At 40.4% G+C, this 24,958-nt stretch overlaps 1 protein-coding gene across 8 annotated transcripts in view; it reads right to left on the minus strand.

Annotated features, from left to right (window-relative positions):
* ERC1 (ELKS/RAB6-interacting/CAST family member 1) overlaps positions 1 to 24,958 on the minus strand; it is a 319,311-nt gene that overhangs the window by 208,579 nt on the left and 85,774 nt on the right. For all 8 annotated transcript variants that reach the window (XM_061638638.1, XM_061638637.1, XM_061638636.1 and 5 more), the window contains 3 exons: positions 22,701 to 22,841; positions 20,275 to 20,415; positions 5,430 to 5,623 (listed from right to left, as the gene is read on the minus strand). In XM_061638638.1, coding sequence (XP_061494622.1) covers positions 5,430 to 5,623; positions 20,275 to 20,415; positions 22,701 to 22,841 — 476 coding nt within the window. The remainder of the gene's footprint in view (positions 1 to 5,429; positions 5,624 to 20,274; positions 20,416 to 22,700; positions 22,842 to 24,958) is intronic.

Consider the following 24,958-nt stretch of genomic DNA (forward strand, 5'->3'; position numbering starts at 1 on the left):
TGTTTTCTACAAGACTTTGTAATGATACCAATTTCATACAGGCGGGCCCTGCTTATACGGCAGGTTCCGTTCCGGACTGCCGCCGTAAAGGGGAACCCATTGACTACAATGGGGTGTGTCACGCGAAAATGACGCCAAAATGGTGCGCGATGGGAAAAACTGCCTTAATGTGGGGATTTTCCCTAATTGAAAGCTGCCACATTAGCAAATCGCTGTAAAGCGGGGCCCTACTGTATCAGGAAACAAAAACGTAGCAAGCACCGAAAGCTTGTGACCTGGCAGTTCAGCTACTAGCCAAAAACCTTGCTGGCTCCTTCATATGTTTATAACATGCCTAGAATTGCAGAGCAGTGTGGAGACACTCCATGGCTACATTTAAATATACAAGCTCCTTTTTAAAACCTGCATCAGTGAAATTGACTTAAATACAATGGAGCAAGCAACTTCCCCAAACAAAGCAGGCCTAAGCAAGCAGGATGAGTTAAAACAAAATGGCTCATGTTACAAAATAATGCAACCATTATTGCAAGCAACATTTTTCTTCAAGCACGCATGGTACCCACATTCCTTACAACACTGAGAAGCAGTCCCTTTTTGAAACTTCAAAAATGTATACATTTGACAATATATATTACAAAATTGAGTAAAAAATTGTGCAGAGGGCGGTACTAAAATATTTCTAAATAAAGCTTGAGCATAGCTTAATAATTCTGTTTATTTAGGAATGCATATTGATTTAATTAGGCTATAGTGAGAGCAAAACAATCTTCTGAGTCCCAGAGTTCATGGAATTTACCATGAAAATGATCTTCCTAAAATCTACAAAGGGTGACTACTATTTTTTGCTTTTATTAATTTTATTGCTTTCTATCTGCTGATTTTAATTGATATCAGTACAGACACCAGCTCTCCAGATATCCTGGATAGAGCTATCCTGGTGTTGCCTTCTGCATTTCTTTTGGCTGAACCAGAAGAATAGTCAAACTCAACTATGTTACTACTAATATGTAGTTGAGAGAAAATGGAATATTTGTCTTACTTTAATTCTAGGTGAACACAAAAAGGCTCTGTTGTATTTTTATTCCATGTAACTGCCCTCTATCTCATCTCAATCTGCTTGGATAGAGTTTCATTCATTTAATTTTCTTGTCATGGAAGATCACTACTAGAGCCTATATGATACTATATTGGGATAAAGTTCTCTATATCATCACCTTCTCCTGAGGCACTGTTTGATGAACATGTAGATTCAACTTAGTCAGGGAGGGCTGACATACTGGATTTTCTCCAGTGGGTACCAGGACACCCCCACGTGGGTATTGTCTTGAAAAGCTAGATACTGGACTTAATATTATTTTGTTCTTTGGGCACATAATGTAGCAAGACTTGCTTAGAAGACAGGCAGTAAAGCCCTTTTTCTAAATCATGAAGCAGTTATTTTTAAACCCTCTCCCTATTAACTACCAACAATTTGTGTGGATACAAAAATTGGCCAGACAGTGTGGTAGTGGGGTGGCATCAACAGCTCATTAAGGAAAAATGAACGATGGAACACCTTCTTGCCTGTTAGCAAAAATTGTTAGGTTAGCAGGTTCTAGGGATATAGCTATCTCAATGGTAGCCCCACACTGTTGACACTGCCTCCTCAGAGAGTTACATTTAAGCTTTTCACAACTGTTTTTTTTTTTAAACTATAAAATGTTTTTATTTTAATTCATGTCTGGTTGATTGTGCTGTACTTGAAAAAAACTTGTCTCTTAAAATTTATAGATTAAATACTAAAATTTGATTATTATACTTTCATTGGTATTAAATGTAAAGGTGTCCCCACACTTGTACTGCAAGTCATTTCCGACTCCTAGCGTGACGTCTTGTGACGTTTACAAGGCAGACCGTATATATGGGGTGGGTTTGCCAGTTCCTTCCCCGGCCTTTCTTTACCCCCCAGCATATGCCAGGTACTCATTTTACCGACCACGGATGGATGGAAGGCTGAGTGGACCTCAACCCCTTTTACCAGAGATTCGACTTCCTCCTTCCGTTGGAATCGAACTCCGGCCGTGAGCAGAGCTTCGGCTGCGTTACCGTCGCTTACCACTCTGCGTCATTGGTATTAGACTCTTGTAAAAAACACCTTGTAAGGGCAGTGTGCCCTTAAAGGCAAGTTTAAAATATCTTTTAAATAAGCAAGCAAGCTATTTTGGAGTGTTCTCTCTTCTTTTTTTATTCTTTTTTTTAAAAAAAACAGTGGGTTTTATTTACGCTTGAAAACACAAGTGAGGCACTTAAGAGAACCAAACAGCCTGACAATGAAAATATCTGAAAGTACTAGTGTTCTAGTGGGAAAATTCACAGAAATCCAGCCACAGAAGAGGAGTAAAAAAATTCAAGTCATTCTAAAATGCTAATAACTTGTTACCAGCAAGAACTAGTGCTCTAAGTTGTATGACAGGGCCCAAATGCATTGTTGAAATTCAATTAATATGCACATTCACAGACATACACATACACACAAAAACACTAACCACAGAAACCCCAACAGAAATTGCAGCCAGTTAGCAGAAAGCAGCATTCCGCCAGCAACAAACAATAGCCTTGTAAGAAACTCACTTTCCTAAAAAGTCCCATACAAACCCCCCTACAGCCTGTGGTGGAGGGATAGACAGCTGGTATGGGGAGGCCATTCTGTGCGAAGCGTGCCTTCTGAGAAAAGGCATGGCCAAAGAAACCACAGGCACAGAACAACCCAAGAGAACCAGAAAAGACAGACAGAGAGGGAGAACACAAAAGAAACATCAACAAAACATTAGAGGATTGTGATATGATGATACAGAGAGCAAGTAATTAGTAAGAGGAACTAGAAAGCCAGACATTTACTATATGAACAGCACTACATAAAAAAAGCCATTCACACACTGGGTGCATTTTTCTTTGATGTTAAACTTAACCTATTGAAGTGTTTTCATCTGTCCAAAAACAGCTAAGAACTAGCTTCTGAGGATGTGGTCCTAAACACGTGTAATAGGGAGTAAGCTACATTTAACACAGTGGAACATTTACAGGATTGCACTGTAATTCAGCTCCCTTCCACACTAAGTTTATTCTTTTCTACCTGCTGTCTGGCCATGTTCTGCTTCCATCACTTTTTTGCCTTATATTTGCTTTTATTTCTAGGAAACCGCTATGGAAGAACTCCTTGATTACTTCAATTCATTCTTTTTTTTCTCCCCCATTTACTAAGTGGCACCCTAGAGCAGAGGCAGTAGCTAGGCTAGCTCTTGCTTGTTCAAGCTATTGTTATAAAAAAAACCCTACCCTATTTAATGTAGTTAACATGGGTAGATAAGTACACATGGCAAGAGAAGCTAATGTTACAAATGAGGTATCTCTCAGCCAGTTAGTGACTCTAGATGTGTCTCCTGGGTAAGTAAAGAACAAGAGTGTTTCAGAATAATTAACTATGCTTTGAAAAAGAAAAAGGTAGAGGTTTTTCTTGCTCTCTCTTACTGATTGGAAGGATGTGATGGGCAAAGGAAGATCTCAAATGCTGTGTACATTCCCACCAATTTTAAATGGAGTGGTATTATCTTCAGTTTCAGCTTGAATGCCATAAACTCCACAGAACATTCATCCTTCAAGACTGTAGGTTACACTCAGAAGGTGCAAAGATCCATTTAAAGTTATAGTAGTAGAAAAAACATGTTTTCCACAGTACAGACATAAGGACAACTCTGAAAAAGTTGAAAAGAAAGATGACTCAGTTTTGCTATCAGTTTAATAGGGAGAAAGATGTCTGAAAAAACCTCAAAAGATAAACTTCCACAATAGGGAAGGTATCAATATTTTCAACAGTGAAAGAGAAGTCTGGAAGGAAAAATTAGCAGTTCTACCTGCAACATGTTCATTTTGAGGTTGAAGAACATCCAAATGTGCATTTTGGCAAGATGTAGAGAATGCAAAATTGCACAAATATTAAATATCAGTGGGAAAAGTTAATTTTGGGAAGCATCTGTAGAAGTCTGACAAATTAAGTTCAAGAACATTTTTAGGAAATATAAAACTTTTATGTTTCATTTCTATTTCAATTGTTCCAGCAGACATTTTGGAATGCAAAGATAAAAGAAAATACATTTTTTGCCTTGTGGCCATCAAAATACCATTAATGAAAAAGTTCAAGGCTTCACTGGAAAAGAATGAATATTAATTTTCAAAACTATCCACTGTTTCAGTGAAGCAGGAATAAATACCACCCACGGAACAAACCTGAATACGTAATCCAATTCAGAGGCTTCATGCAGGTCAGTTATCTGTATGTTCCTAGTGAACTGAGGATGCCGTTTTGGCACCTTTGAGTAGATTATACACAGCACAGAAGATGAAAATGAGAAGGAAAACTAAATTATTTGTAGATGTGCAGATTTTCCTTATAATGTATTCTCTTTCAGATAGTATTTTCTGGAGTTCTGAACAGATTTCTTTAAACAAATGTTGCCTGTAACTATTAAGCACATTCTACATCTAGTTCAATGTTAAAATATTAAGTCAATGAACAAATGGCATAGAAGCTGGGTAAGGAGAGAATTCTAAGTAGCCATTACATTTCAAAGATTATATTCACCAAGGAAAATTCTACTCAGGTGGTGGTCTTTATCTATGTGATTTTCCTGGCATTTGACAAAATGCAGTTGAATTCATATGAAATGTTAAGGAAACCCATTCCGTGAAAAGAGGAAAAGTTAATGCACTGCCAAGAAATGAACCTACATGTTACACCTTTCAAGGCAACAGTTGGTCAAATTGTACATATATCACTATTTTAAAAAGGCCCAAGGGTTTAGAACTGCAGTTCAGGAAAAAGAAAGAAAAAGTCCAATAAATGGCTAATTGTTTTCCCTGTTTTCCAATCAAGGCTGTGTTTTCAGGACTTCCCCTGTGACCAATAGCTAGCTGTTCAAATCTAGTAGTGTTATTAAGCACTACCCAATTCCTCTCAATAGAAAGAGATAGCCTTCGGGAAAACACATTACCCAGAACGTAATACCAAAAGGTGTAAATCCTGTTTCAAAGCTACAAAGTGGTATTCTCATGTTTGATTTGGTCTAGATGCAGAACATCTTCTCATATAGGGAGAATCGGTCCTCTCATCAAGTTGCATATTAAAAATGCTTAGCATTATCTGTAGCACTCATGTTATAGTAACTAGCATAGATTTTCCAGATTCAGGTATGTATGTACATGAAACTAAAGCCAACTTCATGATGCTACAATAGTTTCCTCCAATTGCATATGACTTTAGCAGACTTTTGCTCCCACTCTAAGGAAAAATATTAATGGAATTTTAAAAACTGCCCCAATGCCCTATTTTAAATGGTAAGAACTTGAAACCTGATATCTGGCTTCTCTCCCCTAGAATCCCATACCCCTCTCACCTTTCCAGTTCTGCTATCTTCTTGTCTTTATCATTCTTCTCATTCTCCATCTCTTTCAGGATTTCCAGCAGACGATCCACTTCAGCTTGAGCCTTACTGGATTCTTCACGGTACCGAGCCACATCTCTTTCCAATTGCTGAAATCGGTCACTCATCTCTGGACTGGCCCTAGCCTCCAATGTTGCTTCATGAGCCTGCACAGAAAAGCATCCCAAGGGTTATTTACATCCATATTCACATTTATAACAGAGAACATTCTGTTTCAAAGACAAAACATAAGAGACCTGTTATCTCAAAAACAAGGTCCATCTAATTTCCAATTGTGGTCAGCCACATTATGGGGAACACGCTAATGATACACTCTACCTTAGCATTCCTCTACTTATGTTATTTGTTATTTTATTTGTTGTTATAATATTATTTGTTATTTAATTTAATTTTTGTAAATTGCATTGCTTTTATTGTATTTTTACTGTATTTTTATACTGTATTTTTATACCTGTTTATTTTTCTTTGTAAGCCGCCTTGAGGGCCTTTGGCCGAAAGGTGGGGTATAAATAAAATTTAATAATAATAATAATAATAATCCCCAATGCTTGAGCTCTCCTTGCCAGGAACTTTCCATGGGCATATTTTAAGCATCATCTCAGACCCACACACTTGACTGGCAGGGGTGGGGCAGTGGTATCCTTGCCCATTTCTAACCTTTTTGAGGTGATTCCTGTCATTAATCACCTTTTTTCTCTATGTGCAATCTGCACTTCACTCAGGCAACTCACCCCATTGGGTGTCAACCCCTTTGCTGTTACAATCCACCTGATCAAATTATACAGTAATATTTCCTCACTAGGGTCTATCACATCTCATTGATCCCATGCAATGGTGTAGCAGGACAAGAATGTGGGGAGAGAGCAGTGGAAGTGGTAACATCATCTTTTGGAGTGGTATTTGCCATTTTGTAAATTTAAGGGATTAAGGGATAGGTCTGGCCTAGCATGTGATTCCTGCTTTGGGTAGGCTAGCCCCAGGCAGTGACAGGTCCAAGGTCATCCAGCCAACTTCATGGCTGATCACAAATGCAAACCCGGGTCTAAGCAGCCGAAGTCCAACACACTAACCACTACATCACCCTTTGACAGCTCATGCATTTATTGGCTTTCCTCGAGGGTGTTGCTATACTCTAGCTTTGGGGGTTTAGCTCTAGGAAGTTATAAGTCCCTGCACTTCAAAATTTACCACTAGACCACTGATCCCAAGAATCTCCAAACACCACTGGAGTATCCCTGGCTGTACATAAGTGTGCTTGCTATATCAGACTAATCCATATAGATTAAGGAAGACCAGTAAGCAGTTTTCTTTTCTTTTATTATTTATTTATTTTCTTTACTATGCATATTCACTGTCTGTTCTATTTACCCTTTATAATCTTCTTAAATAAACTTGATTATTTGGAAATCTGGGATTACAAGGTTCCCAGTGTCAATGAAGGGACAATGGGCTGCTTAGACCATTTGGGGTTACATTATAAGACCAAGTTAATAGGAAATAGGGAGGGAAAGATGAGGTTACTGTTTGAAGGTAGAGACAGGAAGCTACCCTCCTTCTCCTGAATAATGTGTAATGACCATGGAAATAACTATGGAAACTACTACTGGTCTGCAGGACTGATGCTGAGAAGGTGATGCCCCATGACACAGTTGTCTCCAGGTTCTGTTGTGGGCTTCCAGAAACAACAGCTCTTCTCCAAGTTACTGAGCAGGCATCTCTAAAAGATACTCATATTTATCAGAGAAAGAAAAGTTCAGGATTTACTGGTAGATCACCATGGGATAATCTAAAGCTGATAAGCAACTGTTTCTAACTCTGTTGTTTAACAAAAAGGTTCCCCTCCCCCCAAAAAGAATTAGAGAGTAGAATCTCTAATTGTAGTAACTCAGATGTGGATTTTGAGCTTGAACCCAGTGCATGGCTCATTAGGTGCATTCGTAATTAGTTCAACTCCCTGAGGTAATTTTGCATCTAGTGGTGAACTCCGGTTCTAGTAGAAAAACAAAGAACTCACAAACCTGTCGTCTGCTTACACCTGTTGCAGATTACTTATGACAGGAAAAGAAACTGAATTTAGAATATTTTCCTTCTACAATTCAAAGTACAACAAGGAGAAAAATAGCAGTTGTTCCATGAATTGTATTCTTTTATACTAGTGTTTCTCTTTCATTCCTCCCCCTTTCAGTGTTGAAGTTCTGCTCTCTGTAGGAATGGAGAACATCAGCTTGCTCAGTTGTACCTTCCCCTACTTTCCTGTACAAGAACAAGGGAAGAATTCAAAGCCCTCCCCCCGGGTTCTATTCACACATGAGCAATTTACAGCTCCCCCTTCCACTGGCAGTTCCCCAACATCATGAGACCCTCCAAAGCAGGAGCTAAGTGAAGATGCTGCTGGGAGGAAACGTTGCCTCCCTCCCCACCCCTGCCCAATGCATACTAATGATGTGGAGGAATCTAAAATTTCACTATAGGCTAATGATGTGGTACTCTTATTGAACCCAGGGAGATCTTTAACTAAAACTCTTAGGATCCAAAACAATTTCAGTGAAGCATCTGGTTATAAAATAAACATCTCTAAATCAGAATGTTTTGGAGTCAACATCTCTGCCAACATATGTAAAAATTTAGAATAGATCTAAAGTGGACCAACCACAACCGTGCCATTAGGTTTCATCTACAATAATGTAGATCACTGTCCCTAAAGTCACAATTTGAACAGTTTGCTCCCCATACCAACTCAGAACATTTTTGTCTGCTCCAAACTTAACTTACCTTGGCATGTACACAAGACAGTGTGAACAAAGCCCAGACTACCTCCCCCATCATTCAGCCAGCCACATAGATAACATAATTTGCACCATCATCCCTCAACTAATATTGCCATAGCCAATTAAAATTCTCCTCCCTTTCCCATGCCCAAGCTTCTTAATAGTAAAACGCCTTAATCCATGGTACTAATGACCCCAACATGAACAGGCAACTTGTCTCTCAACTGCAGAGCATCAGGCTACCAATGGAGACAGCTTACTGCAGGGAAGATCTTGCTCAGTCCAACAGCATGGTAGTTATATAGAGAGTAATAAGCTAGAATGGTAGCTGGCCACTAATGTATACTATTCATTGCAGGCAAAAAGCTGGTCTCTTTGATTATTTCCCAGCAGAAGATGCCTTCTTTCACTCTAATTTTGGCTGCAAAGCAGATGATTGTTAAGTGCCTAGTACAGATTAACATTTGGTTCTTTTAATCATGGCTGAAAGACTGGAACCAAACTAGGCAGCTGCAAAATCCCTCCTAGGAGTGAATTCCCCCACTCACTATAACTGCAGTATTAGTTTAATGCTAACCATGGTTCCCTAATAAACAGGATTTGAAGGTAGTTCTGAATTTGGTTTGCCCTCATAATAGTTAGTATTGGTGTCAACATAAAGTTGAACTTTCTTAAGAACTGTGTTAAATCTCAGCCCATGGACATACAGCTAGTGCCACCCTTTTTGGATTATCCTCAGTCACCCCGTTGTTGTTATTATGGGCACTGTGTGTGGGAGGAATGATTGTGGGTGAGAGGAACTCCAGGGGTGCGGAGTATGTAGTTTTGCCCCACCTTATGGTGAGAGCATATGTTGGGGACATAGCAGCAGAATTGGGAGTGAAGCTGGTACCTGTACACACATGCTTGTGTATTTGGTGGGTGGAGTTGGCTATCTTGGTTCTATTTTTGTGCTTTGATCTGGCACTAAGTATTGTGATATTAGCTGTTTTAGTTTATACTGATGTTTAACAAGATCTTTTAAAATGTTTTGTATTGCTTTAAATGTGCAATTTTGTTTTATTGTATTTGTGATTTTTGATTACATGGTAAACTTAGAGGCTTATTTTGAAGTATAAGAACATAAGAACATAAGAAGAGCCTGCTGGATCAGGCCAGTGGCCCATCTAGTCCAGCATCCTGTTGTCACAGTGGCCAACCAGGTGCCTGGGGGAAGCCCGCAAACAGAACCCGAGTGCAAGAACACTCTCCCCTCCTGAGGCTTCTGGCAACTGGTTTTCAGAAGCATGCTGCCTCTGACTAGGGTGGCACAGCACAGCCATCACGGCTAGTAGCCACTGATAGCCCTGTCCTCCATGAATTTGTCTAATCTTCTTTTAAAGCCATCCAAGCTGGTGGCCATTACTGCATCTTGTGGGAGCAAATTCCATAGTTTAACTATGCGCTGAGTAAAGAAGTCCTTCCTTTTGTCTGTCCTGAATCTTCCAACATTTAGCTTCTTTGAATGTCCACGAGTTCTAGTATTATGAGAGAGGGAGAAGAACTTTTCTCTATCCACTTTCTCAATGCCATGCATAATTTTATACATTTCTATCACGTCTCCTCTGACCTGCTTTTTCTTTTTTAAAAAGTCCCAAATGCTGCAACCTTTCCTCGTAAGGGAGTCGCTCCATCCCCTTGATCATTCTGGTTGCCCTCTTCTGAACCTTTTCCAACTCTAGAATATCCTTTTTGAGATGAGGCGACCAGAACTGTACACAGTATTCCAAATGCGGCCGCACCATAGATTTATACAACGGCATTATGATATCGGCTGTTTTATTTTCAATACCTTTCCTAATTATCCCTAGCACAGAATTTGCCTTTTTCACAGCTGCCGCACACTGGGTCGACATTTTCATCGTGCTGTCTACTACAACCCCGAGGTCTCTCTCCTGGTCGGTCACCGCCAGTTCAGACCCCATGAGCGTATATGTGAAATTCAGATTTTTTGCTCCAATATGCATAATTTTACACTTGTTTATATTGCATTTGCCATTTTTCCATCCATTCACTCAGTTTGGAGAGGTCTTTTTGGAGCTCTTCACAATCCCTTTTTGTTTTAACAACCCTGAACAATTTAGTGTCGTCAGCAGACTTGGCCACTTCACTGCTCACTCCTAATTCTAGGTCATTAATGAACAAGTTGAAAAGTACAGGTCCCAATACCGATCCTTGAGGGACTCCACTTTCTACAGCCCTCCATTGGGAGAACTGTCCATTTATTCCTACTCTGCTTTCTGCTTCTTAACCAATTCCTTATCCACAAGAGGACCTTGTGATGTTCCTATATATTAGTGTATATATGGTAAGTGCTGGTTGTTTAGAGTATACATGGTAAGTAGTGAAAGAGGAGGGGGAGTGAATGGGCAATAGAATGCTTGATGATTGGCTGAATGTTTAAAATGGCTGACAGTATAAATGAAAGGATGACAGGTAAATCTGGGTGAATGTGAGGTGGTGAATTGTGGAATCTGGGGGGAGAAGAGAAAGAGTGGATTGCTTGGTGGGGTTTAGAGAGTTGTTTACCAGGAGGGAGGTGGAGTTCAGATTAGTATTGAGTAAAACCATATGCTTATGTGCCTTAAGAAGAAATCTTGTTAATCTTGTTAGCTTTGTTATCTTTAATAAATACTTAATTTGGTTTACCAAAGGCCTGATCCTTGGCTGGGGTTTCACAGACCAGAAGGGAGGGTAAGGTAATGACCAAGGCTGAAGGGGAACTGTAACAAATGGTGGCAGCGGTGAAGAGAATAACAATGCCAGTATTCAGAGTCTCTGGGAATACTAGTATTAGGACGTGACTGGTGGTTGCCTAGCAGGGGGATCTGTTGAGATCTGTGCTAGAGCGGGGAGAGAAATCATAAGAGAGAGCGGTCCGGACTGGTGGAGTCCCTGGTGGTGCCTAGAGACAGGCAGTAACCACGAGCAGGTAGGAACCTGACAGGGAGAGCCAGGGAAGGACGCCTCACATGTGGTGTCAGTAGCGGTGGGATACGAACAGAGAATCCAGATACGAACCAAAGAGAGTCCCAAAGACACGTGGTGACAAAGGAGACTACGTCACAGGTGTTGGCTGTAGCAGTGAGATACGAATACTAGACAATCCCTAATAGTTGTGTGGCAAACAGAAATAACAAAACAAGATTTCTTGTGAGAGTGACTGGCAAAGAGTGTGTGGCAAAGAGTGAGTGAACTCAAACACCATGGCTGAATACATAAACATGAAAAGAGAGGAGCTGGTGGAGAAGTGCATAACATTCAATTTACCTCATGAGGGTAAAGGGGTAGATGAATTGAGGGTAGCACTTATAGGATTTGCAACTGCCCAGCAAAAACAACCTGTCAGAGAAGAGACCCCAGAAGGATATTTAAGCAATCCCGCTTATATAGAGTACTTGAGAGAGAAGTTGAGGATGGAAGGTGCAGAGAAGGAAAAACAGAGAGAGTTGGAAGCTGAGAGATTGAGGATGGAGGCTGAGGAAAAAGATAAACAGCGGGAGTTGGAAGCTGAGAGATTGAGGATGGAAGGTGCAGAGAAGGAAAAACAGAGGGAGTTGGAAATTGAGAGAATGAGATTGGGGTTTGAGGAGAGGGAGAAGTAACGAGCATTGGATGCTGAATTACAAGTAGAAAAGTTAAAATTTGATAGAGAGAAATTTCACTCTGAGGAGACAAGGAAAGACAGAGATGGAGCAAAAATAAAAATTACTCCAAAGGACTTTGCTGTCTATGAGCCTGGTCAAGATCCTCAAATTTACCTCAGCACCTTTGAAAAAGCAGCTCAGTTGTGGGGGCTACCTGAAGATAAATACATGCAGTATTTATCAAACCTGATTAAAGGGGAATTGGCTGAGGTATACCAATATTTCCCCTCAGACAAGCCCGTCACCTATGCTGAATTCAAAGAAGCAGTGTTTAAAAGATTCAGACTGGGGCCTGATTATTTTAGAAGGCTTTTCAGAAATTGCCAGATACAGACAGGGAGGTCTTTTGTGGAACTGGGAGCAAAGTTGATGGATATATTTGGAAAGTGGATGAGTAGTGCCAAAGCTCAGTCAGTGGAAGAGGTGAAAAGCCTCATGATACTGGATCAATTATACCATCAGTTACCACCAGAAATAAGGCTCCTGGTCAAAGACCGTTCCCCTACATCTGTGCAGGAGGCCGCAGAGTTGGGGGATCACTTCGCCTCCAATAGAACTGGCTGGGTGGGGAAAACATCAAGAGAGTTTAAACCCAGACCATATAGTGCTGGCAGAAGGGATGTGGTACCACAGCGAGTGAGTCCTCCATTAAAATCTGAAGGGCACAGGACACCCCAGAGTGGATCTGTGTACCCTAAAAATGAGGAGAAATTATGCTACAAATGTGGTAGACCAGGGCACCTACGTTTTCAATGTGAGGTTGCCAACCCCATTAGTAATCCTGCTCAGACAAGGGCAGTGAAAACAGAGCCCAAGGCTTTAGAAACAGCGAAAAAGGTTCAGTTTTGCCAGATAAACTGGACAGAAGTAACAGACCTTGATTCAAGTCTGAGAGAGGAAGTGAAAGTACAAGGGGCAAATTATTGGGCATTGCTTGATACTGGTGCCGCTCAGACATTACTGAGGCCAGATTTAATAAAATCTGAGGTAATATTACCTCAGGAAACTGTGACTATCCAAGGAGTGAGGGGTCAACCAGAAAGTTTGCCTGTGGCCCTGGTGGATATGACTTGGAGAGGCCGAGAGGGCCGATATAAAGTAGGCATTAATGCCCAGCAACAAGAACCAGTAATACTGGGAAGGGATGTAATGGGCGCCCAAGGAAAGATCTATGTAGTGACCAGACAGCAAATTGGCAGAGAAAAAGAAGCCATATTAAGGGGGGCTGAAACAAACAGGGTGGAATCTGTTAACCAGCCTCAGGTCACCATAGCAACCACTAGCAGGCCTGCTGAAGAAGACAAACTGTATCAAGTGGTCTCTAGGGAAGAAGCAGATCAATTCAGGGAAGAGCTGCATAAAGATATAAGTTTGAAGCAGATAAAGGAACAAGCGCTGACCCAACAGATTCCTTTCACTGACAAACTGAGGAATCGTGTGTGAGAATGGGATTTTATATAGACTGTGGATGCCCGCTGAGAGAAAGGATGAATGTGAACCAGTGAAACAAATGATGGAAGTGGTGAAAGAGAATTTGAGTCATGCACAGGAGAAGCAAAGTTACTGGTATGACAGAACAGCCAGAGAACGTGTGTATGATGTGGGAGATATGGTTATGGCGTTCATACCCAGGAAACATGACAAATTACAGGCTAACTGGGAAGGACCATATACCATCAGAGAAAGGCTTGACACAGTGACATATGTAATCACCACAGACCAATTAAACAAAAGCAAAGTGGTTCATGTAAATATGTTAAAGCCTTACCATACCAGGGATGCAAAGGTGTTGCAAGTTACCTTATTCCCTGAGGGAAGTGGGCCTGAACTTCCAGATTTGGTACAGGAAAGCAAAGACAAAGGAGGGGTAGATCAAGTGGAATGGTCAGAGGAGGTGAAGGAGGAAGTAAAAGAGGAGATTCTGAGAGTTTTGAAAACCTATAGGAATCTCTTTAGCAACAAACCTGGCCGAACCAGTATAGTTATACATTCCATTGATACTGGAGATCATGCCCCAATCAGATCTGTTCCGTACCGTGTGAATGGGAAAGTTTTGAATGAGATCAAAAAGGAGGTGGAAGAGATGCTGGAATTAGGAGTGATCAGGGAATCCATCAGTCCCTGGGCCTCAAGTATTGTCCTTGTTCCGAAAAAAGATGGAACGACAAGGTTTTGCATTGATTATCGGCTAATCAATAAAATTACTGTCCCAGGTGCGTATCCTATGCCTAGGGTAGACGCTATGTTAGAGTTATTGGGGGCAGCAACCATTATCTCTACACTAGATCTCTGTAAAGGATTTTGGCAAATGGAACTAGACGAGCAATCCAGAGCCAAAACTGCCTTCAGTACACCAGATGGGTTATATGAGTTTGTGACCTTACCCATGGGACTAAGGAACTCACCAAGTTCATTTCAGAGGCTAATCAATACTGTGTTGCGAGGCATGTCAGATTTTGAAGTGGCCTATATCGATGACGTGGCCATTTTTAGCAAGTCGGTGCCTGAGCATGTCCAACACCTGACAACAGTATTGGAGGCCTTAAGAAAAGCAGGCCTCACAAAAAAGCTAAGAAATGCCAGTTTGGACTAAAGGAAGTAATCTATTTAGGACATAAGGTGGGGAGTGGGAAAATCACCCCCTTATGGAGCAAGGTGGAGACAAATGGTGGCAGCGGTGAAGAGAATAACAATGCCAGTATTCAGAGTCTCTGGGAATACTAGTATTAGGACGTGACTGGTGGTTGCCTAGCAGGGGGATCTGTTGAGATCTGTGCTAGAGCGGGGAGAGAAATCATAAGAGAGAGCGGTCCGGACTGGTGGAGTCCCTGGTGGTGCCTAGAGACACGCAGTAACAACGAGCAGGTAGGAACCTGACAGGGAGAGCCAGGGAAGGACGCCTCACAGACCTCTCCTCTTATTCCATGCCTGCTAAGCTTCCTCAGAAGTCTTTGGTGAGGTACCTTGTCAAACGCTTTTTGAAAGTCTAAGTACACTATGTCCACTGGATCACCTCTATCTATATGCTTGTTGACACTCTCAAATAATTCTAATAGGTTACTGAGACAGGACTTTCCCTTGCAGAAGCCATGTTGGCTCTGCTTCAGCAAAGCTTGTTCTTCTATGTGCTTAGTTAATCTAGCTTTAATAATACTTTCCACCAGTTTTCCAGGGACAGAAGTTAAGCTAACTGGCCTGTAATTTCCGGGATCCCCTCTGGATCCCTTTTTGAAGATTGGCGTTACATTTGCCACTTTCCAGTCCTCAGACACGGAGGAGGACCTGAGGGACAAGTTACATATTTTAGTTAGCAGATCAGCAATTTCACATTTGAGTTCTTTGAGAACTCTCGAGTGGATGCCATCCGGGCCCGGTGATTTGTCAGTTTTTATATTGTCCATTAAGCCTAGAACTTCCTCTCTCGTTACCACTATTTGTCTCAGTTCCTCAGAATCCCTTCCTGCAAATGTTAGTTCAGGTTCAGGGATCTGCCCTATATCTTCCACTGTGAAGACAGATGCAAAGAATTCATTTAGCTTCTCTGCAATCTCCTTATCGTTCTTTAGTACACCTTTGACTCCCTTATCATCCAAGGATCCAATTGTCTCCCTAGATGGTCTCCTGCTTTGAATGCATTTATAGAATTTTTTGTTGTTGGTTTTTATGTTCTTAGCAATGTGCTCCTCAAATTCTTTTTTAGCATCCCTTATTGTCTTCTTGCATTTCTTTTGCCGGAGTATGAAGTGGTATACAAATTAAATAATAATTAAGGACAAGGTGGATAGATGGAGATTTGCTCCAGAGTATGGTCTCATCTCTTAACTGCTTGAGAACTCAAAATATTATGTCTGTCTCTGGCCCTGATACTCACTGGAGCAGTTTATTAGAAAAAAATCTGTATGCACCCATAAGAAAGGTAAATTAAAGGTTAACTATTCAGATTTCTACTCTTGACATTTTATAATGGCTTGGTTTGTATGTCAGATTAAAACCACAGTTTAAAGAAACTACAGTTTAAAGCAAAGGAGTTGGCACACGCTGCTGAAAAAGTTCTTGCTCCATGCCTTTCTCAGTCCTGCTGCTGCTGCCATGCTGCTGAGAAACAAACCAGAGTCTGGCTTGTTGTGACATCTGAACTCGGGCTCATGGTTGGTTTGTCTCCAAACAAACCACAAGCCATTTCCAAGGCTTGTTCTTAGCTTATTGCTAATGCTTTGTTTGGGACAAACAAACCATGAGCCTCAGACATTATGAAAAATCAAACTCTGGCTTGTTTGCTGGTGGTGCAGCAGCAGGCAGAGGAGTGAGAACTTTTGACCAGAGTGCAGCAGCACGCTGCTCATTCATATTAAACCAGAGTTTGTTTTAGCCATGGTTTAATGAGCTATGTGAACTATGCCACTAAGAAACATTATATAGTATATCTAGCTTATATTTAAAAAAAACCTTGATATTTCTGCTTAAAATGCTTGCTATCCTTTCAATAACTAACCCTAATATCATTTTTGTCCTATTTAATGGATTCATAAGAATGATACTTTATAAACACCACATTTGGGGTAAAGGTGAGGAAAAAGTGTATGTTTACACATAGTATATGACAATAATTATCCAATAATCCAGGTTAACAGCTCAGAGATGTTATTAATAAAATACCATGGAAGGTAAAACACTTATTTGATAATGTGTAGTGCTTAGAGTGTCAGACCATGACTGAGGAGGTCTAGCTTTAAATCCTCACTAATGTCTGTTTGCATGACAAACTAAGTCAAGCCTTAACACTGCTCATGGTTAGTAAGGAGACAGCTTAATCACAAGCCTCGGTTTAGGTGACGCATTAAGCCAAACATCAGCTTAGCTCAGGACGGCAGCAGGAAGGACCTGGGAGGAGCCATTGCTTAGCATTTGGCGTCACATGTTGCATGAACCAGGCCTAAGTAATAAAGCCCACTGGGTGATTTTGGCCCAAACACCCATTCAGCCTAACCTATCTCACATGGTGGTAATGAGGATTAAAAAAGGCAAGGGAGTACTATGTGTGCCACTTTGCGCTTCTTGGAGAATGGGAGGGATAAATGTGTAATAAAATGGTTTACATCTCCTCCTTATTTCAAATTTTCAGTGATTTCAACAAGCATATTCAAGTTCAGTGTTATACCAACAACAGACTGCTTTAGGTTCAGGTTATATCTTTCATTAAGTCCAAAGTATGTGAGGCGTTGCACTGAGGTTGTTACAGTATTCTGTGATACTTCATGGCTAACCAATATGATTCAAAAACTATAGACTAGAAAAGCAACAAAGCAGAGACACAGAAGGGGAGCAGAACCCTATTAAGCCAATTAAATGAAATGCTAAAAAAGGCAGCAAGGAAAGCCCATGTCTGATCTAGGCTGTTCAAGACATGACTGCCATGAGATTTTGCATTGTCTCGTGCATTCTCTCTTCCATTGACAACATATCCCCACAAAAAGGCTAACCAATATATAATATGCTAGCCAAGGAATACAAGTGAATATACAGGCAGAATAGACACAATCAAATGGAGCTGGCAATGACTTTCCAGTTTGTCATGGCACTTACTGGCTTGGATGGGTGACTCAGTAAGACTTCAGGATGCTGAGGAGAAAGACAGGAAAAGAGGAGAAGAGTTGGGAAAAGGAAGAGTGCAAGAGAGAGAGAAAGATGTAACAAGCAAACAGTCTAAAGAAAGACATAGACATTCATTAGAGAGAGAAAAAAGGAGCTCACTGTAGATTTAGGATCTAATCACCCAGTCTTTATCTCCCCCTTTTAATAGCCTTTTCTACTTAAGTCTTTCCACACTTCTCTTTTGAGTAATGAACAGAAGCCTAGATAACCTTTAGCTATACATTACATACGTAAATCAATTAACAGTTGGAAAGCTTAAGAAAAAAAGCATTAAGTGGACTAAAGCAGCACCAACTTATGATTTTGTTGGACAATATATTTAGGATTAGGTTTCACCATCTGATGTATTCGTTTTTTCTCTTCAATGTAAAATATCTAGCTCTGCAGAATATGCCTAACAACCTAAAAATGTGAGTGTACTATATCCCAAAAGTGCAATAAAAGATAGATTGATGGCTCAACTCAGTATCTGAATGTATGAATATTTCAGTTGCTGCTGCTGTTGAAAGCAGAAAATGTACACACAGTAATGTTTAACATGCAGAGCAACAGGGTTCACTGACCAGACAAACCTGCTGTCTTTGTACATTGGGAACAATACACTTCAAATATTGTAGTGGTATATGGATTTCTCTACACTCATCATGAACATAGGAAGTTGTCATATAATGGCTCCTGCTGGGAGGAAGGGCGGGATAGAAATCTTTATTTATTTATTTATTTATTATATTGAGTTAGGCTACTGATCCATCTACCTCACTATTGTCTACAATGACTGACAGTAGCTATCCAGGGCTGCAGCCCAACCTGGAAATACCAGGAACTGAAACTAGGACTTTTGCATATGCATGCAAAGCATGCACTCTCCCTACTGCTGAGCTATGGCCCCTCCCCAATTACCCATACTCTGGGTATGATAAACATAAAATGTAACAGCTAATCTGTCATTATAAGATGACACACATGATTACTAAGGTTTGAAAGCGACATGTGCAAAGATAGCAAGTGAAGAATATCGGACTAGAAATTCCTCTGCAACATACAAGTTTTAGGTCTCTGATTTTTTCACCATCTGACAGCTCACAATCTGGTGAAACTACAACAACCTCAACCCCCCACAATTCTGCTGTAAACAGATTTATTGCAACTCTTCATATTTTTTCTGCTGGGATTTCGTTTTAGAGGGTTTCTTCTTTCCATAACTGCTGCCAGCTTCATTTGCTTTTGTTTGAGTATCTCCAGAGTTTCAAATATCAGTCTTGACAATTTCATCTGAATGCTTTGTGGCTTACTGGGAATCACAACAGGCCAAGAGAAACTCCATCGCTATTTCTAATGGCTCCATGACAATTTCAGCAAATGGATGAAAAATGTCTTACCTCAAATGCTCTCTAAAAGGCTAGTGCCTTAAGGTTGAGTTCTACTGACTGGGCACAGTGAGCTTTTTGGATGCAGTGGCAGAGCTAAATAAGTTTCTTTCTTTCCTGCACCTACTGTGCCCTACCAATAAAGATAGCATTCTACTGGCTGATGGGAGGTGAGGCAGATTCAGTTGCCTGAAGTCTCTGCCAGGGGAAAAGAACCAGCCTGATCTCCCTTCCTCCTTGATGATTAATTGTTTTATGTAGCCAAAAGGGGAAAGTCTGCAGTTCAGACCAGAAATATTTACATGAAGAGCTCCAGCAGCTTATTTGCATCTCTTTGTGTTAAAGAGACTGGAACAGGCCCAAGTATGGAAAACTCTTCAGAAAATGGGAACAACTCGTATAGGATCCACAATAGGACTAAGAACTGAAGACAAATCTCAAAGAAAACTTATTCCAAGCCTTGTGGGATGGAAAGGAAACATTTAAAAGAATCTCCACAGTGAGTAACTGCATAGATGCATGTTAAATCTTTTCTCCTGTGCATGTAAAAGATGGTATCAGGTGGGTAGCTAGCTCTTAAATCTTTTCTATTAAAGCCCCTTTAGAGTACTCTTCCTCTGTGTTTCCATTCCCCCAAATTTATGGTTATTTCAACTGTTTTCCCCCTAAACAATTAACACTGAGAATGCATTCCCTGATATCACAACTCTCATCTCCTTAGTTTAGGAAAATTACCCTTTTTAATACTTTGATCCCTTTTCACACTAGATTTTTAAGCTCCCCCGCCCCATTCAACACTTTATGAACTAGCTCAGTCGTAAATGCCTTTGTACTCAAAGAACTCATGTTTTCCTAGTTTACTATTATTGTTTGCTGACAGGACAGCTCCACCAGACTATTTAACTTCTATGTTGATATGCATGCTACAAGGAAACAGTGATAGGAAGATACACAAGTAGTTTGTGCATCCTCTTTGCCAGCTTCTGCATATCATGTGAAGAGTTAACTGGCATTTTGCCTCATCTCATCAAGGGAAGATGTGTGAGCTGGATAACGATACTGTATACAAAAGCACAGAAAGAGGGCATGGACCTTCTATTCCCACTTTCTTGCCATGTGCAAAAGCGGCTCTAAATGCACAACCCCAATCACTAATGCAATCATCTTGCACGGCAGTATCCTGTTGATTCCAAAGTAATAATTTCCAAAGTAATAATTTATTATCTAAAATTTGCAAAGGAGAAAGGGAATGATTATAAGGAGGATAGGACTACCGAAGAACCAGCACTTTCCATTTAAAAGGAGAAGGGTTCCTAATATTTACCTTTTTCAGCTGAGATTCCAGTTTCATACACTCTTCCTTTTTCTGTTCCAAGGCAATTTCTAATGTCTTTAACCTAGAATCTTTCTTCAATCCTGATGATGCTAAAGATGAGGCATGCTCTTTCAAATCCAGCAATGAAGCCTACAACAAAAAGAAAACATACATTAGTGTGAAGACATGCCCCAAATGACACTTTTCAGCTCCAACATGAAGATTTTGTTCTCTCTGTATATGCATTACATTTTGATCTCTGCTTTGGATCAAGATGTTTCTTTAAAAGCTTTAAAGTATCCTATACTAAATCCTCTCTCCCCTACCCATGGCAGAAAGTACTTTTAAGTGCATGTTAGCAGCAATTGTGTCTTATTTGAAGAAAAACAATCCTGTAAAACACTCAACTATTAATTTAAGACGATCATTAATCTCAGTTCCCCAAGGGAGAGCTACGTTGAATTAAAAACAAAGTCTTGGGGCACCTTAGAAAACAATAAATTAATTTGCATATATTTAATTTTTAATATAATTATCAGAGACTGTATTATTTGCACATATGTTTTACATAACAAATACATACCATTTCATTCTCCTCTGACCTCATTGTTTCATTTTTCAAAATATAATCCATGTGTATATAATATACATGCCAACTAAGAATAGCATCTGTTGAAATGGACTCTTATTCCCATAATATTCCCCCTCCATAACATATGTGTTAGGTATCACAAGACTCTTGTGCCCTTCCACCCTTTCCCAGTGCTTCTGTTTAGGATTCCAGCTCATCTGTCCCATTTCCCTTCCCCTCAACAGTCAGTCAACCGATTTAGGGTTTTTGCCCTTCTTTTCCATTTTATCTCCCCCTTTCCATTTGGGTTTTGCTTTGGGGGGGATGGGGAGATGAACATACTACCCCACAATCCTAGTTACATATTATTCTTTAATTTCTCAATAGATGCATATGGGCATTAAAGCAGAGAGGCTGCTGTCATACTGGACATTTACTATGGAACAGTTGTGCTTTGTTCACTCACATTATAGGGCATCTGCATAATGTTTATGTACACAATTACCCTCTCATGTTCCCCCTATTCAGCTTCTATGTTTTGTTTTTTCCAAGAGCTCAGAAAATCTGACTTTTTATTTTTAATTTAATGGAAAGCTGTGCATTTCCTGCAAATATAGAACGCCTACTGCCCTGCTTTGTGGCCTATACAATGCTCTAGCAACTTCCTAGATTGCTGTAGCCCAGGGATGCGGAACCTATGGCCCTCCAGATGTTGCTAGACTACAACTCTCATCATCCTTGACCAATGTCTTGTTTCAGCTACTACATTAAATTCTCCCACCCAGCTGTGAGTTTCCATCCTTCTGTCATCTGTTAATGTTCCATGCCAAATGAGTTATGGGGCTCTTTGAGGGTTCCCACCCTTTAAAATTTTTTCCACTTGTGCATATATCTCAAAATTACTTTGAGTCTGCCAGTACTTCTCCCTTGGGTGTAGGTTTTGTCTTTATAAACATCAGCATGGGAAACCCTGAATCAGCGTTAGTATATGGATGACAAATCATCCCGACAACAAAATGTTACAGTGTGAAGTGCTTCTATTCAGAACTCCAGCCACTCCACTCCATTCCATTTAAATTATCATTTAAATTATTTTAATTCCTCTCAAAGAATCCCAGGGTGGCATAACACACACATACCATACATACCATACATACCGTACATACGTAAACCGCCCAGAGAGCTTTGGCTATGGGGCGGTATATAAATGTAATAAATATATAAATATATAAATAAATACCTGGCAACAGTCAGTCAGCATTATGACGATTGAAAATGTGTTCCCACTGAGTATTCACAGTCATCATTGGCCTCTATTTTGTCGTCCCCCCCCCCCGGCGCCAATTTGCTTTTTTGTGGGGGTGGCCACACTTAAGCCCAATCCTACTTATGCCCACTTATGCCCAATCCTAGCTACATTAATTACTTCAATAAGTTAAATGCTTCAATTTAGATTGTACACCTTTTTGGGCAAGGTCTTGTTTTTATTCTTTTATTTTATATACAGTGTCATGTGCATCTGATGGTGTTACATAAATAAATTATATTAATAACCTATTGCTCTCTTCTGTTCCCGAGGACGCTGAAAAATAACTTCTCACCATGAACCAGGAAGTGACAAACCTGATACAGACACTTTCATGTATCTAAAGTCAGAGATAAACAGCAGTTTTTACCAGTACCAATCTAGACAACAGCAACACTAAACGTCATCAGATTTTCCAAGCATGTTCACTTGTCTGTGTTGCACATCCCAATTTTTAGTGGGTAACCTTGTTGAGAGAACATGACATCTATTATTCTTAACTTCACATTCCTTTACATTATATGCCTGTGCTTTGTATTAGTTATCCATAAAGCTAACCTCTTTCTCTGAAAGATCTCCTTGCAAGACGCTGACTTTTTCTTTCAGGTCCTTAAGGTCTTTTTTATAGTTGTCAATCTCCTCCTGTTTTTCTCTCTCATCCCTGTCGCGCTGCTCCTTCAGGCGCTCGATAGTACGCTCCTGACAAAAGCAGAGTACTCTGTCAAAGAAATCTCAGTTCTAAGTGGATGGACAAATGCTTAATTTTGAGAAGGTCTATGCACATTTACTCAGACACAAGCCCAACTGAATTCAAATTAGACTTGTTCCCAAGGGCACATAGCGTGGCAGACTGTAACAAACCTCTGCAACCTTTCACTTAAATAGTTGTTATACAAATTAAACACACACAAGCCTTTGCTGAATATTTCCCCAGTAGAAAAAGACCAAGAGACCCAAACCAATCATGTCATAAACACAACAGATTCACAGAAATGGAATAGTGAGAGCAAAAATGCTGCTTCTGAAGGAACTTTTACAAGTATTATTTTATTTATACAAATATTTGTATACAGCTATTTCATTAAAAAAATCAAAGGGGGTTTACAGCACATTAAACACAACCACACCACCACAGAATAAAAAACATTAAAAATACAATAAACCAAATGTCAACTGTTGAAAAAAAGCATCTTCTTAATTGCCTGCAAAAGCCTGGCAGAACAGAAAGGTTTTCAGCAGGCACTTAAAAGTTAAAACAGAAGGCACCTGCTGAATCTCTGTTGGCAGAACATTTCATAGAACTGGGCTAACACTGAAGGCTCGATTTCATGTCAATGTTAAATGAGCTTCGCCCACTCGGGGGACGACCAAAGCCAAAGACTCCTGCAGATGATCTCCATGATAAAGCGGGGATATAAGGGTTCAAGTGGTCCCTAAGATACCCTGGACCTAAGTTGTTCAGGGCTCTGTAAATTAGTACAAGGACCTTGAACCTGGCTCAGTAGCAGATGGACAGAGAGTCCAGATTTTTAAAAAGTGGTGTCACATGCTGTAGGCCATGTGCTCCCTTCAGCAATCTGGCCACCGCGTTTTGCACCAGCTGGAGCTTCTAAATCAGAGCCAAGGGCAGCCCCACATAGGGTGCATTGCAGTAATCCAGCCTTGAGGTTACCAACACATGGACTACAGAGGTCAGGCTGTCCCTGTCCAGGAACAGCCATAGCTGACGAACCAGACAAAGCTGGTAAAAGACACTCCTAGCCACAGAGGATACTTGGGCCTTGGTGACAAAGGTGAATCCCGGAGTACCCCTAGGCTATGGATCTGGTCCTTTAGAGGGAGTGTGACCCCATCCAGAGCAGGTAACCTGCCTATCTCCTGGACATGGAAACCACCTACCCAAAGAGACTCTGTCTTCCCAGGATTCAAATACAGTTTATTGACCCTCATCCAGTCAACTACAGCATTCATCATGCTTGCAAAGGAAATTATTGCAATACCTCTGAACAAAAAAGTCAAGATATAAAGGCAATAAAATTATGCAGAACACTGAAGAAAGCAGCTTGCACAACTGCCGCACCAGGATGACATTAATTCAGTGGGAGCCAATGTCCAGATGTTGTTGGAATCTAAAGCAAGCAGCCCCAGCCAGAATAACCAATAGGATGGGATGGTGGAAGTTGCCCTCCACATACTGCTGACCTACACCATATTGGCTATCCCTGCACTAATCTACATGGGCTGGAACCAAAAGATAAAATAGAAAAAAGTCAAGAATCCATCTTATAAATATGCAAACAAAAAGCCAAAAGCCAAAATCTCTGGTTAAATTCAGAGGCAAGCTTATACATTCACTTGGGAGCAACTGTGCTCATGCTGAAAACCTGTGATCTGTTGCATCCTTCCAGGTGGTAAGAAGAATTTTACAATGTCCAGGAGATGATCAGAAACACAGGTTATTTATCACACAGCAAAATTCACTTCACCACTTGGCACTGTAGAAGACCATGTCTCTCTCAGGTTACAGCTGTCATACAGTCAATTAAGAGCATACAACTATGCTGCTGTATTATATAAATAAATGCCTAATGTAGAACTAGACCAAGATTCCATTTAGCCCACTGTTTTGAACAGCAGATGCTTTCGGGAATCTCATAAACTTGACACAGAAATAGCATCTTCCCCCATGTTGTATTGCACATGTACAAGGTCACAGCTTAGAAGTCATTTGGCTGGCACAATGATACACCTAATTAGTAAGCAGGAGTTGTTACTTAAATTTTCATCCATATAAATATTAAATTCCTTCTCAAGCA

The sequence above is a fragment of the Rhineura floridana genome, chromosome 8 (genome assembly GCF_030035675.1).
Source record: "Rhineura floridana isolate rRhiFlo1 chromosome 8, rRhiFlo1.hap2, whole genome shotgun sequence".
Taxonomy (NCBI): domain Eukaryota; kingdom Metazoa; phylum Chordata; class Lepidosauria; order Squamata; family Rhineuridae; genus Rhineura; species Rhineura floridana.